We start from the raw sequence: 16,159 nt of genomic DNA on the forward strand, positions 1-16,159 counted from the left end.
GTATGAGAAACCTGTTAAAGCCAACACTCTCCTCCTACTCCTACACCATCATTTTTCATACCGACACTTGTTTTCCATGTTAGTCTATCAACTGCTTGGTGTAACAGTGGCATCCTTTTACCAGCTTCCTCCAAGGACTTCACAGGTGCTTGGTTTGCTGTTTTGGGGTTCGGTTGCCATTCTTGTCCTGGTGCCCGGTACAAGATCATTCACAGGGTCCTGAGCTATGAATTAACGTGAAGAGCACAGACCTGAAAATCACAAATTAAGTTTAAAAACTTGTATGTCATCTGAAACCGAGCAAAGAAGTAACCTGGCCTACTGCATGCAGAAAGCCAAAATCATCTGGTCCTCCCCTCGAGCTTTAACTGTACCTGCTGCTTTAATGTTGCTGCTGTCTGTAAGACCTCATTTACTTTCAATCTTCTTATCCCTCTACCCCAATAGAGGGTTCTGCAGTAGAGCCTGAAGTCTGCCCTCTCCATGGTAATGAGAGCTACTAGGAAAACCATGCACTTCAATTCTTGCTACATCCATACATTTTCAGTGCACTGCACGCATTGTGCTCCCGAACATGTGTTTAGAGGGTGTTGTGTCAGCATATGACTTCCCAATATTTTAGCCTTTTGTTTCAGTTTCAGCACTATTTTTTTTCCCATGGAATTTAGAGGGCAACATCAGTGACTGTGTACAGTACTGTTTGCTAATGCACCAGTCCTTTGTAATGCAACTGGACCCTAAAATTTTTATAATGTCATAGAAATAATTGAACTTGTGACTAATTTTGCAACTTTTTCATGAGCTGGCACTTGGTGATTGTTTCACACATTCTTTTTGTGCAACAGTTTCAAATGTGTTTTTTGGTACCGATGTCAAACACGGAAGGAAATCTTGACTCCAGGCTAAGCTGTTGGTATATGGAGATAGTCATAGAGTTATACAGCACAGAAAACAGGCCCTTCAGGAAGTGCAGGAAACCTTTTGCTATACTTTTATCAGCTAGCATTTTGGATTCTGTATTTGGGTGTAATTAATGAGGTGTAATTAATTGCTATGTTAAGAGGCATTTGTGCTTTGTTGTGAAGGTTTGTTTATTTTTATAATTGCCATTATCCTTAGCTTGTTGTCCCATTGTGTTTATTTTCGAAACTTGTATTCTTAGAGAAAAACGTGTGGGTCTAGTCTGGCTGTGTTCTGATTTTCTTTAAGTTCTAATCTAAATGCATTTGCTGTTATTTGATAAAGTGCTAGGACTAAGGCAAATAATAAAACTGTCACCAGTGTTAGAATCTCATTTGTTTTTGTTACAATGCTAATGTTTTGAACACAATGAAATGGGTATTTGCACATAACCTATGCTGAATTTTAAATTGGAGTAGTTTATTTTTTAATGAGAAATATATACCATATCATAAAGCTAAACCCAGTATCTAATAGCCTATTTTATATCTCAACGGTGTCTGTAGGCAGGAAAGAATAAAGTTTCTTTGTTGAATAAAAAGCAAAAAGTTTCCACCATTTGCAGATATCAGGTTAGGCAGCATCTGTGGAAAGGACAGACCAGTTGATGTTTCAGGTGGAAACTCTTGGACAGAAGTTGTAGTTTTGTCCTTTCCCTTCAGGGAAAAGTGTTGGCCAGGACAACTGCAGGGTTTATTATTCTGTTCTTGTCAATGTTTGACTCAGTGGAAGTGACACTGCAATATATAATAAGCTATAAATCTCCTCTTCTTTGGAAATTTCTTTTCACTGGGGAAGATAACTTTCCCTGCAACCAGTGGAGTATTTTAATTTGCTATGCAGTGGGAACAGTATTAACACATTGCCTCTAGGTAAATAGTAAATTTGCTCTATATCTAATAATTTTTTTTAAATGTACTGGGTCCCCTCTGATAAGCTGTACTTGCAGATTTACCTGCAATTTCTATCCTTTTATACCATATTCAGCATTGTGCTTCACAGAGTATAATAAATAATTGTGAGGGAAAACAATTATTTAAAATTAAAATACAAAAAAAAATCGGATACTTTTTCATTGTAATATCCATTTTCTGCTTCTATCTTTAGGTATCATGGCCGGTTCTAACAGATCAGGAGACCTGAAGGATGCACAAAAGTCAATTCCCATTGGTACCATCTTGGCTATTGCTACAACTTCGTTAATTTGTATCCTTATTTCATTGCAATTAGTGATAAATACAAAAATACAAAGTTTAAAATTGAACTAAATGGCATAGTAATTCCTAAGGCTGAATTTTTATATCTCGGCAGCGAGCTTCAAAACCGTCGCGCGTGCGCACACGAGATGTGCGCTGCGGAGTAAAGCCTGGCTTGGGTATAAAATTAAAACCCGACCCGACCGCAGCCAACCTGAACCCGGCCCGGGCCCAAGTCCTTCAATTGTTTTTTTTGCCCAACCTGACCCGAAAATATCAAACGTTATTAGTACAGAAAAAAAAATCACGTCAAAATGTAGATTAAAAAGAAAACAATACAATACAAAACAAAACCCGATCAAGGCCAACCCGACCTGACCCGAGCTCGAATGCTGGACACAGAGTATAGACCCGACCCGAACCCAACATGTGGTCGGGTTTGGGTCGGGTAGCCAGGCTTTACCAATACTTGGCGCGGCGACTCGTTAACATGGAGGAGGCGCTGCGACCCAGGCAATGGCATCCGGCGCCACCGCGATGGTGCTGGCGCAATTTTTTAAGGGCTTCAAGCCCTTCAGTGAGAAAATTATTTTAAATCTCCTGCTGTCCGAAAAAAAAGTAAACTTTTAATTGCACTTGTAACCCCCTCTTCCTTTCCCCCCCCCCCACCATGAATGATCAATATGCAAATTGCTCTTGTCACCCCAAAAAAAATTACTTCAATCTCGAAGTTTCCCGCCTGATCTGTACTAACTTTGACCCCCAACTCCTTCCTGCCATCCCCGCAACCAATGGGAAGAGTTCTCCCCGCTCTCCCTGCCCTGAGAACTTCACTCCTCTTTTCCCCCCCACCAATGCGCCACCTCGGAGATCGGGCAACCAGCCGGTATATCGACATGGGACAGCTATTGCAACATGGTAAGTAATTATGCATTCATTAGAATTTAGTTAAATTAAGGTGCCGTCGCTGAGCAGCGGGGTGCCACTCTGAGGCCCCACCCTGGTGGTAAAATGGGGCGGGGGGGGCCTTCCCAACGTCAGGGAGCATGGCGGGCCTTTCCTGGAAGTATTTTCCAGGTCCCCTGACGTCAGGGGCTGATAAAATCCAGCCCCTATAGTTCCATGTGGGATCACAATGAGGCTTGGGTGCAGTTTGTCTTTTTTATTATTCATTCATGGGATGTGGGCATCGCAGGCCAGGCCAGCATTTATTGCCCATCCCTAATTGCTCTTGAACTGAGTGGCTTGCTGGGCCATTTCGAGGGCATGTAAGAGTCAACCACATTGATGTGGATCTGGAGTCACATGTAGGCCAGACCAGGTAAGGACAGCAGATTTTCCTCCCTAAAGGACATTAGTGAACCAGATAGATTTTTACAACAATCGACAATGGTTTCATGGCCATCATTAGACTAGCTTTAAATTCCAGATTTATTAAGTCTTTCTCAGACATGTTTTGCTAATTATCACGCAGATCATTTAATGACAGGTCAGGAGGAGACTTGAGCACAAAATGTAGGCGAACTTCCCACTGCAATGTCAGTTTGCTCCGTCAGGTGGAACTATTCTAAAGAAGAGCAGGGACTATCCCCAATGTCCTGATCAGGATTTATTTCTCAACCAATGTCACTAAAACAGATTATCTGGCCATTATCACATTGCTGTTTGCGGCATCAATCATAGGAAAATTGGCACGTTCTCCAGTTATGGCAGTGACTAGGGCTGAAATTTTATGCCCCGCGCAGGGTTGGCTGGAGGTGGGGGTGTAGGGTAAAATTGACTGGAAGGCAGGGGTGCCATTCCCATTGCTTTCCCGCCCCCATTGCAATTTTACCAGCAGCGGCGGAGTTGACTAACAGCCTGCCTGCCCCAGGCCAATGAAAGCCCTTAAGTGGCCAATTAATTGCCACTTGAGGGCCTCCTGCTGCCACCGTTGGGACATTACCACCAGCAATCAGGCGGTTCAGTAGCTTAGAAGGCCACTCAATAAAACCCGGCGGCCTCTTGTGGCCTGTGGGCTAGTCGCTCCTGATCGGGTACCCTATGCCCAATGGGGGGTCCTGCTCCGTGGCACAAGCTGCCCCCACTGGAGCACCTCCCCCACCCCCCTCGAGTGACCACTCCCGCCTTGCCGGGGCCCAGCCGATTGTTCCCAGTGAGGCCCCACACACTTACCTGTATTGCAGGGTCTCGTCCTAGTTGCTACTCCTGGCTGGGTGCAGTTCCAGCAGTGGCCATCGCTCTCAGTGGCCTTGCTGGGATGAAGAGCTGCCGGCAGCTCTCAGAGGCGGGACTTCCTGCCTCAGATGGGCAGAGGTCACGTCCAAAGCCAATTAAGGGCCTGGGTCCCCCAAAATCACAGTGTGGCTTCCAGGCCTGATGGAGGCGGGTGTACCCTGACTTTTATTGCCTTTGGGCAAGGCCTCCTGGCCAATGTAAAATTCCAGTCTACATTTTAAAAGTACTTCATTGGCTGTAAAGTGCTTAAGGATGGCTGGAGGTCATAAAAGATGTTATGTAAATGCCATTCTTTCTTCTTTGTTTCCCTGGGTAGTCCAGTTCACTTTGCCTTTCTTTAATCTAGAGGACACAAGTTCAAGCTTGAGTTTGTGGATCTCAAAATACTATTGGGGTTTATTTCATCTATTCTCAAGAATTTTGAATGATATCTCTCCTAAATCTTCTATTCAGGGTACATGATCTCAGACTGTTCAACCATTTATCATAGCTCAGATGCTTTAAGCTGGTTAACAATTTGGTTGCCAAATAGAATGCATTATCTTTGAGAGGAGGTGGGTGTTCTAAGCATATGTGTTAATTTTCTGTTGGTTGCAAAGCAGTATTGGCAGAGGAAGTCTGCTCGGGTTCCTGTCTGTCCATAAAAGCAAAATACTGCAGATGCTGGAAAACTGAAATAATAATAAGTGCTGGAAATACTCAGCAGGTCTGGCAGCATCTGATGAAAGGTCACAGACCTGAAATGTTAACTTTGCTTCTCTCTCCACAGATACTGTCAGACCTGAGTATTTCAAGCACTTTTTGTTTTTATTCCTGTTAGTTCAGTTTGGACCTGATGTCTAGACATTTGTGAAATGAGAACTAGTCCAGTTTTTAAAAACAGTTTTTCCACCTACTTCTGTGTTTTATAGTGTGGTTTATTAAGGTTCTCAACCAACATGGACCATATGAGCTAAAATCATGAATGTTCCTGGCTGTGTCTTTATTCTGCTTATTTCTTGGCTGTGAAAGAAGGATTGGTCTTGCGAAACAGCTGCATACAATTTAATTGAAGAGCGAGGGAATATATATTAAGAAGTTGTAAGTTTATTTCTAATTGTTAGCGTGTTGACAAAAAAAAAGTCTCCAATCCAGTGATGTTCACTAGTAAAACCGATTTTGTTGTTAATTACCTGATGAAGCGCACTTTCAGCATTCTACAAAGTTCAGTTGAATTAACTCTTATTTCACTTGACTGAAAATCAGACTTGAGCAGTGTGGTGTTATTTGGAGCCTGTATTGAAGATGTTGTACTTCGAGATAAGTAAGTACTGTATTATTTTGAAAAGCATTAAACTTGTATTGAGAAAAATTTCTCAGCTGAAAATGTGTTAGATTTGTGTGATTTTTATTGAGTCTCTTTAGAACAATACCCAATAAAGCATTCATGTTTAGTCAACAGTCCTCCTTTAAGTATTTATTTATTTATTTATTTATTTAGAGATACAGCACTGAAACAGGCCCTTTGGCCCACCGAGTCTGTGCTGACCAACAACCACCCCTTTATACTAACCCTACAGTAATCCCATATTCCCTACCACCTACCTACACTAGGGGCAATTTACAACAGCCAATTTACCTATCACCTGCAAGTCTTTGGCGGTGGGAGGAAACCGGAGCACTCGGTGAAAACCCACGCGGTCACAGGGAGAACTTGCAAACACCGCGCAGGCAGTACCCAGAATCGAACCCGGGTCCCTGGAGCTGTGAGGCTGTGGTGCTAACCACTGCGCCGCCCATCTTTTTAAGTAGCCGGTAACTTTTACATAGTTTTAAAAAATTATATTTTACATTGTTCTTCAATAAAGTAGAAGTAAATTTTAATTAAATGTAAAATTATATGCTCAGTGCCAGGTATTTCTTACGGTCTATATAATAATTTTTGTGCTGGTTTCCAAAGTTCTTTGTGCAAAGTGTCACTTTCGTGCATTCTCATAGGTTGTTTGGCCCCACAGTCTTTGAACACTCCCAGCTGAGACCAGGCTACAGATATACCGTGGTTTGTAACTCCTCTAACCCGATGGATACAGCTTTGCACTTGATTTAACCATTCTGTCAAATTTTGACCCTTGGCCCCAGAACTCAACCACAATCAATGTACCCTTTTAAAATTTGTTGTTTTGTGCAGCACGTTTTTTTCTAGTGTTCAGCCCCTTTAATTTTTTTTGCTCAGCTCCATCACAGAATAAGGCCTGCGCGGTACTGTTTAGGCTGTTGCGCAGCCGCACACATCCACGGCTTAGTGGGAAAATTGCTCCCCAGCTCTAAGACTTAGCACGAGTGAGAGCAAAGCCTACCAGGTATTCACTGCTGAAGGCCAAAGGCCCAGTTTGAGGAGGCAATGTCATTGAATAGACTAGGCAACAAGTCTTTGAACTCAAATCAAATATTTCATTTTGGAGAGGAAATATCTACCTGTGTGGTGGTGAGGGGGTAGGCAGGAATGTGGCGTTGAGGTTACAATCAAATCAGCCATGATCTTATTGAATGGCGGAGCAGGCTCAAGGGGCTGTGTGCCTACTCCTGCTCCTAATTTGTATGTTCATATCCAGAGCTGGCGTGTTGAAACACAACAGCATACAGGGTCAATAATTGACTGTCAGGATGACTGGAGTAATTTGCACAGTTTTGGTCTCCATATCTAAGGAGATACAGCAAAGGTTCACTAGATTGGATGAGAGTATTGTCTTAGATGAGAAGCTGAGTAGATTGGGCCCAGACTCCCTGGAGTTTAGAAGAATGAGAGGTGATCTCATTGAAACGTAAAAGATTCTGAAGGGGCTTGACGAGGTAGACACTGAGAGGTTGTTTCCCCTGGCGAGGGAATCTAGAACACAGGGGCACAATCTCAGGATAAGGAGCAGATCATTTAGGACTGAGCCGAGGAGCGATTACTTCGAGTTGTGAATCTTTGGAATTGTCTACCCTAGAGGGTTGTGGATACTCCATCATTGAATAGATTTAAGGCGGAGATAGACAGACAAATTTTTGGTGTCTCAGGGAACCGAGGGATATGGGGAGTGGGCGGAAAAGTGAAGTTCAGGCAGATGATCAGCCATGATCGTATTGAATGGCGGAGCAGGCTCGAGTGGCCACATCGTCTACTGCTGCTCCTATTTCTTGTGCCCTTTGCACAAATCTTCTAAATTTGTTCGATGGTTAACAGTCAGTCCGTTGGGTAGGAATGATCTGAGGAAGAGACTATTCTCATGTTGCTTTATGAACTGGTTCAAAAACTTGGCCAAGTTTGTGGAGCTTCTGTTTTTGTGTCTTGGAAGAAAAGCTTCACAATTATGTGGTTCTTTGTCGATGCAGCAAAAAGTGAGGATGATGCGAACTGCCTGCAACAGGACATAGATAAGCTAACAGAATGGACAGACGAGTAACAGATGGAATTCAATACAGACAAGTGTGAGGTGATGGATTTTGGCAGAAGGGATAGGATGAGGAAATATATACTTAATGGCACAGTTCTAAAGAGTGTGCAGGAACAGAGGGACCTGGGGGTGCATGTGCATCGATCATTGAACATGGCAGGTCATATTAAGAGAGTGATTAGCAAAGCATATGGGATTTTGGGCTTCATAAATAGAAACATAGGGTACAAAAGCAGGGAAGTTATGCTGAATCTGCATCAAGCTCTGGTTAGGCCCCAACTAGAGTATTGCATCCAGTTCTAGTTACCACACTGTAGGAAGGATATGAAGGTCTTTGAGAGGACGCAGAGGAGATTAACCAGACTGGTTCCAGGGATGGGGGATTTTAGTTACAAGGTTAGGTTGGAAAAGCTGGGGTTGTTCTCCCTGGAGCAAAGGAGATGGAGGGACGGTTAAATAGAGGTGTACAAAATTATGACAGACTTGGATAGGTTAGACAAGGAAAAACTGCTCTCATTAACTAAGGACAAGGAGACACAGATCGAAGGTTTTGGCCAAGAGATGCAGGGGGAATGTGAGGAAGAACTTTTTTATGCAGCGAGTGGTAATGACCTGGAACTCCCTGCCCGCAAGGATGGTGGAAGCAGAGACAATCTATGATTTCATAAGAAAATTGGATGGACACTTAAAGGAAATAAACTTGCAGGACTACGGGGGTTGAGTGGGGGAGTGGGTATGACTGGATTGCTGCTTGAAGAGTTGGCATGGACTTGATGCACTGAATGGCCTCCTATGTTGTAAATGACTCAATGACTCTATAACTTTTTTTTTTACTTTTCTTTCCAGGTATGGTGATGCAGTGAATAATAATCTAGTTGTAGGAACTCTGGCCTGGCCTTCTCCCTGGGTTATTGTGATAGGTTCATTTTTCTCTACATGTGGTGCTGGCTTACAGAGCCTCACTGGGGCTCCACGGCTGTTGCAAGCAATAGCTAAAGACAATATCATTCCTTTCCTGCGGGTTAGTACAACTTATATACTCGTTTTGATTAAACCTTCTTGCTGCTGCAACGTATAGAAACAGTTTGGAGAGGTGTTTGTGCAAATTAATTTGCCTGTTCTTTACGCTTAGTACTTAATGGCAACTTTCAAATATATCTCATTGTTTTATATTTACATTAAGTATCTACAAATTCTGCAGAGTATTATTTCCAGCTGCCTCTCCCTGACATCACTTCAGGCTATCCTTGTATACACACTGGCTCAATTGCACTTTATTTCACATATTCAAATAAAATTTTTAAAAATTAACCAGTACAAAAAAATCCAGTTTTTGTAACAAAAGAATTAAAGAAACCAAATGACCATAAACCTTTGACTTATTCTAAATAAAATTAATTGGAAAAAGATAGCTAGTTCTATTTTTCACTATTGATTGTTGGTCCCTGTACACATAATTGATGACTGAGTAGGAGTAGAGAGTGCTTATTACTTGCCTTCACCAATTTTAGTAGTAACAAATGCATGTGAAAAGTGGTTTTCCAAAATGTTTCAACTCATTTGCTCTTTTGCTATAACTAGTTATGGTAGGAATTTCAGCCTCTGTCTAATTTTTTTATAATAAATAATAATAGAAAATGCTGGAAATATTCAGGTCAGGCAGCATCTGTGGAGAGAGAAACAGTTAATGTTTCAGGTCGATGACCTTTCATCAGAGGTTTTTTTTTAAATTACCTGCGTATTGCTTCTTTACAAACCCTCAGTTTGGTTTCCTTAGTTTTTCTTAACTTTGCTTATGAAAGGGAGTTCAGTCACCCTCCAATTCTGCAATAGACCAGAAAAGACTCTAGCTTCTTTGTTCATCGGTTTATTGCAAGCATATGCAGGGGAGACCACACCCATAGAAGATTGCGTACGAACTCCGCGTAGCTTCAAAACATCATTCTTTTATGCCATTTTACTGATAACAGTTGATTTGCATTTACCAATCATTCTGTTACACATGGTTACTCTCTTATCTCTATTTGTACATAGCTAGGTTACCCTATTACATTCGAAGCACGTATACATTATACTATCCAATCGTTAGCAAGGCACGTACACATGAAACTTTGACTCTTGTCTGGTTTTTGTCACTCATGGCGGCTTGTGGTTCATCAGGCCTCCTTCTTTGTTCACTCTCTGTTTTTTTTTCTCCCCCTTCAGTCCCCCCTTTTGGCCCTTGGCCCCGCCCAAGTTGGCCAAACACCAGCATTGAGAATTCCTCTGCTTGTCCTTTAGCTGGCCAGTCGTCCAGACTCCTGGAGGAATCCTAAACTGCCAAACGTTCCTCTAATCCCTGTATCCCTTTACCGTGTGCGCATGGTGGGTATCGGAGCATATCCTCGGAATGCCATTTTATATTCTTTTAGGGCTCACTGCTGGTAGTGACACAAACAAATGGTCCATACCAATACTGTCAAGCTAAAAATGGTCATTACCATGCGGAGGATTTCCCACCAATTTGTCAGTTGCCCTGTGGTAGAGTACCTGAGGCCGACCTAGCCAATTGTGTTGCTGATCCAGTGGCCAGGTCTACTTGGATGCGCTCCCGTGTCATTTGTTCTCTCGATGCCCGGTACACTAATGTGCTATTTTTGTGGCCTGCTGCATGGCCAATCACGCTACCTGCCTGGGGTTTCATCTGTAAATTCCGTATCATCCCACCAGGGGCTAAATACGTATCCCGTTGTTTGCCAGGCAGGTGGAAGTCCCCTAATATAAGGGAATCAGTCACTTGCAAGCAAAAACTGGTGTTAACTAAGCATCTTAATCCTCCAAAGACCATTTCAGCCTCACTTGTCACAAAACACCATTGCGTTGGGAACATCTGAACTGCCTTGAATGCGTCCTGGACGGGGACATTTCGAGCATGATTTTGCTGCAGTTGGTCAGGGGCTCTATGGTACGACACGTGCATCCTTGGTACTCATCCAAATCGTGGAGTTAACATAAGAGAGGTACCCATGGGATCCTGCTCAATATACCCAACCATCCCTTTCTACTCCCAATGACTCAAAGCAATAACTGTTGTTAAAGGAGGTTCCCAGGTGATACTCTTGGGGTATTATCACTAGGAATTTGATAACCCCGTCTGCTCCTCCACTCTGGGGTCGAGTGACCACTAGCTCTCATCGTTCCTGATGTAGATTTACGAGATTCAGTTGGTATATCGATTCAAACATGTGGCCAGGGACAGTTCCAAACCTGATGTCTCCTATATCCCCTATATTCCCTCCATCAAATCTCGGGCTAACATGTCGCACACTCTTCCCCTGCTTTGTGGGTTGACTGTATCAACCAGCCCTCGATTGGTAATATTTAGGGCTCTCGCCAGTCCTTTGGCTGTTTCAGCAACTACATGTGACGTGTAATTGTTTACTTCATTGATCTGAGCAGAGTTTATTACTGAATTTGTGTTCTCAGAGTCCCCCTACGTCTCCCACCAAGCTCCTTGTCCATTTTTCCCACCACCTGATTCCCGGGGTAATTCAAACCTTGTAATCCCCAAGGGCTGTCCTAACCGATATCTAGCCCATCTGATTGATGATCCCTACATGGTCCCTGTAATATAGCCACCAAGTTCATGACGTTGTAAGTCACTTAGAGATACCATGGTAACCTCATGCAACAGGGGTTTAGCCTTCCCTACCCTTACTATCCCATCTGGAAGGGGGTTTGTCATCCTAGGACAGCGAGTCGGCCTTTGATACCCACAAGTACTCAAATTATAACATTGTTTGTTGTAACAATCATGCCTATCTATTGCATATTTAAACACTTCCTGACAATACTGGCCATCAAGGCCCGGTTCCCAAACGAAGGGGAGCAGATCAGTCCATCCAGCTGTGATGCTTACTTCATGTAGAATGGTGCTGTCTGCGTTATTTGTTCGGCACCCATAATACCATATACCCAACCCAGTCATATTATTTCGGATACATTTACGGTTTGGTTCCCAGACTTTCGTCTAGTGTGTCTGGGTGGTAACTTGGTCCGTAAGCCAGGTATAAGGCTTCTTTACCGATTCCCCAATCCCTCCTCTGGGGGGCTGAACGTATTGTCCAGGGTGCAGGCAGGTGTTGTCGTGCACATGTACCGTCTGTGCCTACACGTCGCTACCGCTACGTTCAGGATAAGGAGATACCTGCAACGATATTAACATCGGCTCCCATCACCCGGGTCACCATTAGATTTCTCAGTTTCTATATACATCTTCAACTATGCATAATGTTTCCATTTACTTCCTGTTTTCATCCTAGGTGCGTACACATATCACCTGTCATAATTACCTCATGTGGTCCGTGCCATCGGGGTTGAAGTCTGCCGCGTTCTGGGCCCATTCTGACCTTTACCTTATCTCCTACCTGTGGAGCCTTCTGTTTTTCCAACTATTGATCCAATTCTATGTCCTTAGCTGCCTGTCTGTCCTTAACCTCTTGTCTAAGCTTGTGTAGCTGTTTACTCATTTCTCTGACATGCTCTTGGATTCTGCCTTTAAGCGGGTCTGCGTCCATCCATCCGACCAATATTCCTTCTGGTAACTGCATAGCCCGTCCTGTCATTAGCTCAAATGGAGTAAATCCTGTATTCTTATTTGGGGTGGCATCAGAATGCTGGGTAAAACTGTTGCCCAGTTATTCCCTGTTTCGTGTATTGCTTTAGCTATAGAGGTCTTTAAAGTCCTATTCGTTCTTTCTAACGTTCCAGAACTTTGAGGATGATAGAGGATGTGGAATTTCTGTTTTATCCCCAAAATTCCTTTATTAGCTCTTGCATCAGCCTAATCTAATTGCCAATTCCCATTAATTATAATTCTGTTTCATTCATGAGCCCTGGAGAAACTATACATTCATAATACTTTAAAACAGAAATCAAACATTCCCATTTGATTCTGGGCATTACCATATTTTGTTTGGTTTTTTTCCTCTATCCTCGATGACATTTTAATTTCTTAAAAGTATCTTGCTAAATTACACTGGATTTTTGACATCACATTATTCCAAATTCAAATCCGTGTTGCTCGAGCAACAGGTTTTTATTAATGTTCCATTTAATATCTCCCCAAAAGAAACTTTTTTTTATACTTAGGAACCACCTGGACTGTTTTTGTTTTTTGTTATCTAAAACTTTGATTGACCTGTTAAATGTCAGATAAAGTTCCCTTTGAATGCTTTAAATAACCGCTGATATGATTTTAATTTTGTTTATCGATTCCAATTTCTTATGCCCAGACTTTGTGGTATTGCATTTTGTTTTACATTAAAGACAGAACTGCTTGCAACTGTCTCTCCTTCTCGAGCACTTTGTCTCATCGATAAAGATGCTGTGACATTTGTTGTCTGCAGTTATGTTCTTAAATTCTTAAAGCTGCTGGATCTCTTGCTGTGGCATCCATTGTGGCTCTGTCCCAACGTCCAATGGGGTAATTTTTTTTTCAGCAATGCAAAAATTAAATGGAAAAACAATAGCTGCAGCAAGGTTAATTTCTTTGCTTGTATCCAAGGCGGCGAAGCGAAATATTCTCAGCTGCGTCACTTTGCGTAACCTTTTTATTTTCCTTGATCGAAAAGAACTAAACTCCATTTTAAACTTTTTTTTGGCATCCTTAGGGTTTTAAAACAACAAAATCATTTAACATTATCAACTTCAAAGGAAACCATCTCCAATAGAGAAGACAGTAGTTTAGATTAAACTCCCATTGTTACCAAAGTTTTAGCATCTTTTGGAAGAGGTTTCTAATCCAAGGATTTTTTTTTTCTACGACCAAGATGATTCCAAATTCCAGTTCACGGCAATAAACATTTAAAAGTTTTTCTCAACTTAACAGGTTAGTTAACCTTAATAGTATAAACTTAATTCAGACTTATTAACTTATAATACTTATTAACCATACACAAAACAGAATAGCACGTGCTTTTTTTTTTGAAAGGTAGGTAAATTACATCATTTTTGTTCTTCAGGCACCTTTTCAAATGACTGTAATAAAGCTAAAAAAAAAGTTATTTAACATTCCTACAACAAAAGATTTAACACCAGCTTCTTAAATAAACTTTAATCGTTCCCATATCTCCTTTACTTATCCTTCTCTCCCTTAAACCAATATCCAATTCCTGGCATTTGCTACTTAAAACCAGTCAGTAAAATATGACTTCAAGTTTAAACTGCAAAATAAAACAATAGCAAATTTTAAACGTTGGTCCAATTAAAGGAGTGTTTTAAACTTCAAATTGGATTTCTACCAGACATCTTCAGACTTTCAAGGCTGAAGCTTATCTCTTAGAAAATTGTTCATTGCCTTTTTACAGTTGCAAAACCAACTTTTAAAATAGAAATAAAACTTTAACTTAAAATATAATTCAATTTAATATCCCATTCCTGGGTGCAAAACCTTAAATTGAAATGAACACACTCAACAATCACTTTTCACACTCATTCAATTCCAAACAACTTAGAAAATTGATTCCTGGGTTTGCGGCTGCCTGCAATGAATTTGGCCTAACCATCAGCCTCAAGAAAACGAACATTATGGGGCAGGACGTCAGAAATGCTCCATCCATCAATATTGGCGACCACGCTCTGGAAGTGGTTCAAGAGTTCACCTACCTAGGCTCAACTATCACCAGTAACCTGTCTCTAGATGCAGAAATCAACAAGTGCATGGGAAAGGCTTCCACTGCTATGTCCAGACTGGCCAAGAGAGTGTGGGAAAATGGCGCACTGACACGGAACACAAAAGTCCGAGTGTATCAAGCCTGTGTCCTCAGTACCTTGCTCTATGGCAGCGAGGCCTGGACAACGTATGTCAGCCAAGAGCAACGTCTCAATTCATTCCATCTTCGCTGCCTCCGGAGAATACTTGGCATCAGGTCGCAGGACCGTATCTCCAACACAGAAGTCCTCGAGACGGCCAACATCCCCAGCTTATACACACTACTGAGTCAGCGGCGCTTGGCCATGTGAGCCGCATGGAAGATGGCAGGATCCCCAAAGACACATTGTACAGCAAGCTCGCCACTGGTATCAGACCCACCGGCTGTCCATGTCTCCGCTTTAAAGACGTCTGCAAACGCGACATGAAATCCTGTGACATTGATCACAAGTCGTGGGAGTCAGTTGCCAGCGTTCGCCAGAGCTGGTGGGCAGCCATAAAGGCGGGGCTAAAGTGTGGCGAGTCGAAGAGACTTAGCAGTTGGCAGGAAAAAAGACAAAAGCGCAAGGGGAGAGCCAACTGTGTAACAGCCCCGACAAACAAATTTTTCTGCAGCACCTGTGGAAGAGCCTGTCACTCTAGAATTGGCCTTTATAGCCACTCCAGGCGCTGCTCCACACACCGCTGGCTACCTCCAGGCGCTTACCCATTGTCTCTCGAGATAAGGAGGCCAAAGAAGAAAGAAAAGAATGGGTTATGAATTCAAAGTACCAAAATCTCTTTCAAATTCCCTGCCCCGAATCCAAGTAACACACACAGGTTCAACTAGTTCAGAACCAAAACATGACTCAAGGTTCCCACAAAGTATGCACGTGTAAAAATTGAACAAATAACAAACTCATGCTTTCAACATTAAGGCCAGACAACAAAGAGTTAACGATGGTCAGTTCTATAGAGCACAAGCTGCACATTCCAAGGACATTCATTTAATTTGTGGAGGCTTCCAACATTCACACATTCGAATCAAGAGACACAGTAACTTGTTTCCTATATTTTTGGGCGAGGTGACAAGACATAGTCACTCCGTCTCCCCACTCCGCGACAAACTCGAGGTCCATTTTCTTGGCCATTATCATTTTGAGCGCATTCTAACTTTTAATCCGGGATCCAATCGTCCTGCCGGGATCCTGGTCCCTCCCTGCCTGAGTCTCAGGTCTAAAGTTTGGACGCACCCTGTGGACCTCCGTTCTAGTCTGACACAAACAGGAGAGTATTCTTTCAAATGAGACTCACCAGTTCATTGTTTTCGCCTTCACAGTGGGCCGGGTGTATCTTGCTGACTACGCCATTGAAAGGGAGTTCAGTCACCCTCCAATTCCACGATAGACCAGACAAGATTCGAGCTTCTTTGTTCACCAGTTTATTGCAAGCATATGCAAGGGAGACCGCACCCACACAAGATAGCATACAAACTCCCCAAGTAGTTTCAAAACATCATTATTATACCATTTTACAGATAACTGTTTGCATTTACCAATCATTCTGTTGCACATTCTTACTCTCTCACCTCTATTCAGTTTTGTCTCCTTGTACAAAGCTAGGTTACCCTATTACATTCTAAGCATGTGTACATTATACTATCCAATCATTACCAAGGC

The 16,159-nt window shown here is 42.4% G+C and overlaps 1 protein-coding gene across 2 annotated transcripts in view; it reads left to right on the forward strand.

The window, feature by feature from the left end:
• Positions 1 to 16,159, forward strand: part of slc12a4 (solute carrier family 12 member 4) — a 207,711-nt gene that overhangs the window by 140,856 nt on the left and 50,696 nt on the right. For both annotated transcript variants that reach the window (XM_068049479.1, XM_068049480.1), the window contains exons 10-12: positions 2,068 to 2,166; positions 5,640 to 5,697; positions 8,657 to 8,831. In XM_068049479.1, the coding sequence (XP_067905580.1) occupies positions 2,068 to 2,166; positions 5,640 to 5,697; positions 8,657 to 8,831 (332 nt within the window). The remainder of the gene's footprint in view (positions 1 to 2,067; positions 2,167 to 5,639; positions 5,698 to 8,656; positions 8,832 to 16,159) is intronic.

The sequence above is a fragment of the Heterodontus francisci genome, chromosome 17 (genome assembly GCF_036365525.1).
Source record: "Heterodontus francisci isolate sHetFra1 chromosome 17, sHetFra1.hap1, whole genome shotgun sequence".
NCBI lineage: Eukaryota > Metazoa > Chordata > Chondrichthyes > Heterodontiformes > Heterodontidae > Heterodontus > Heterodontus francisci.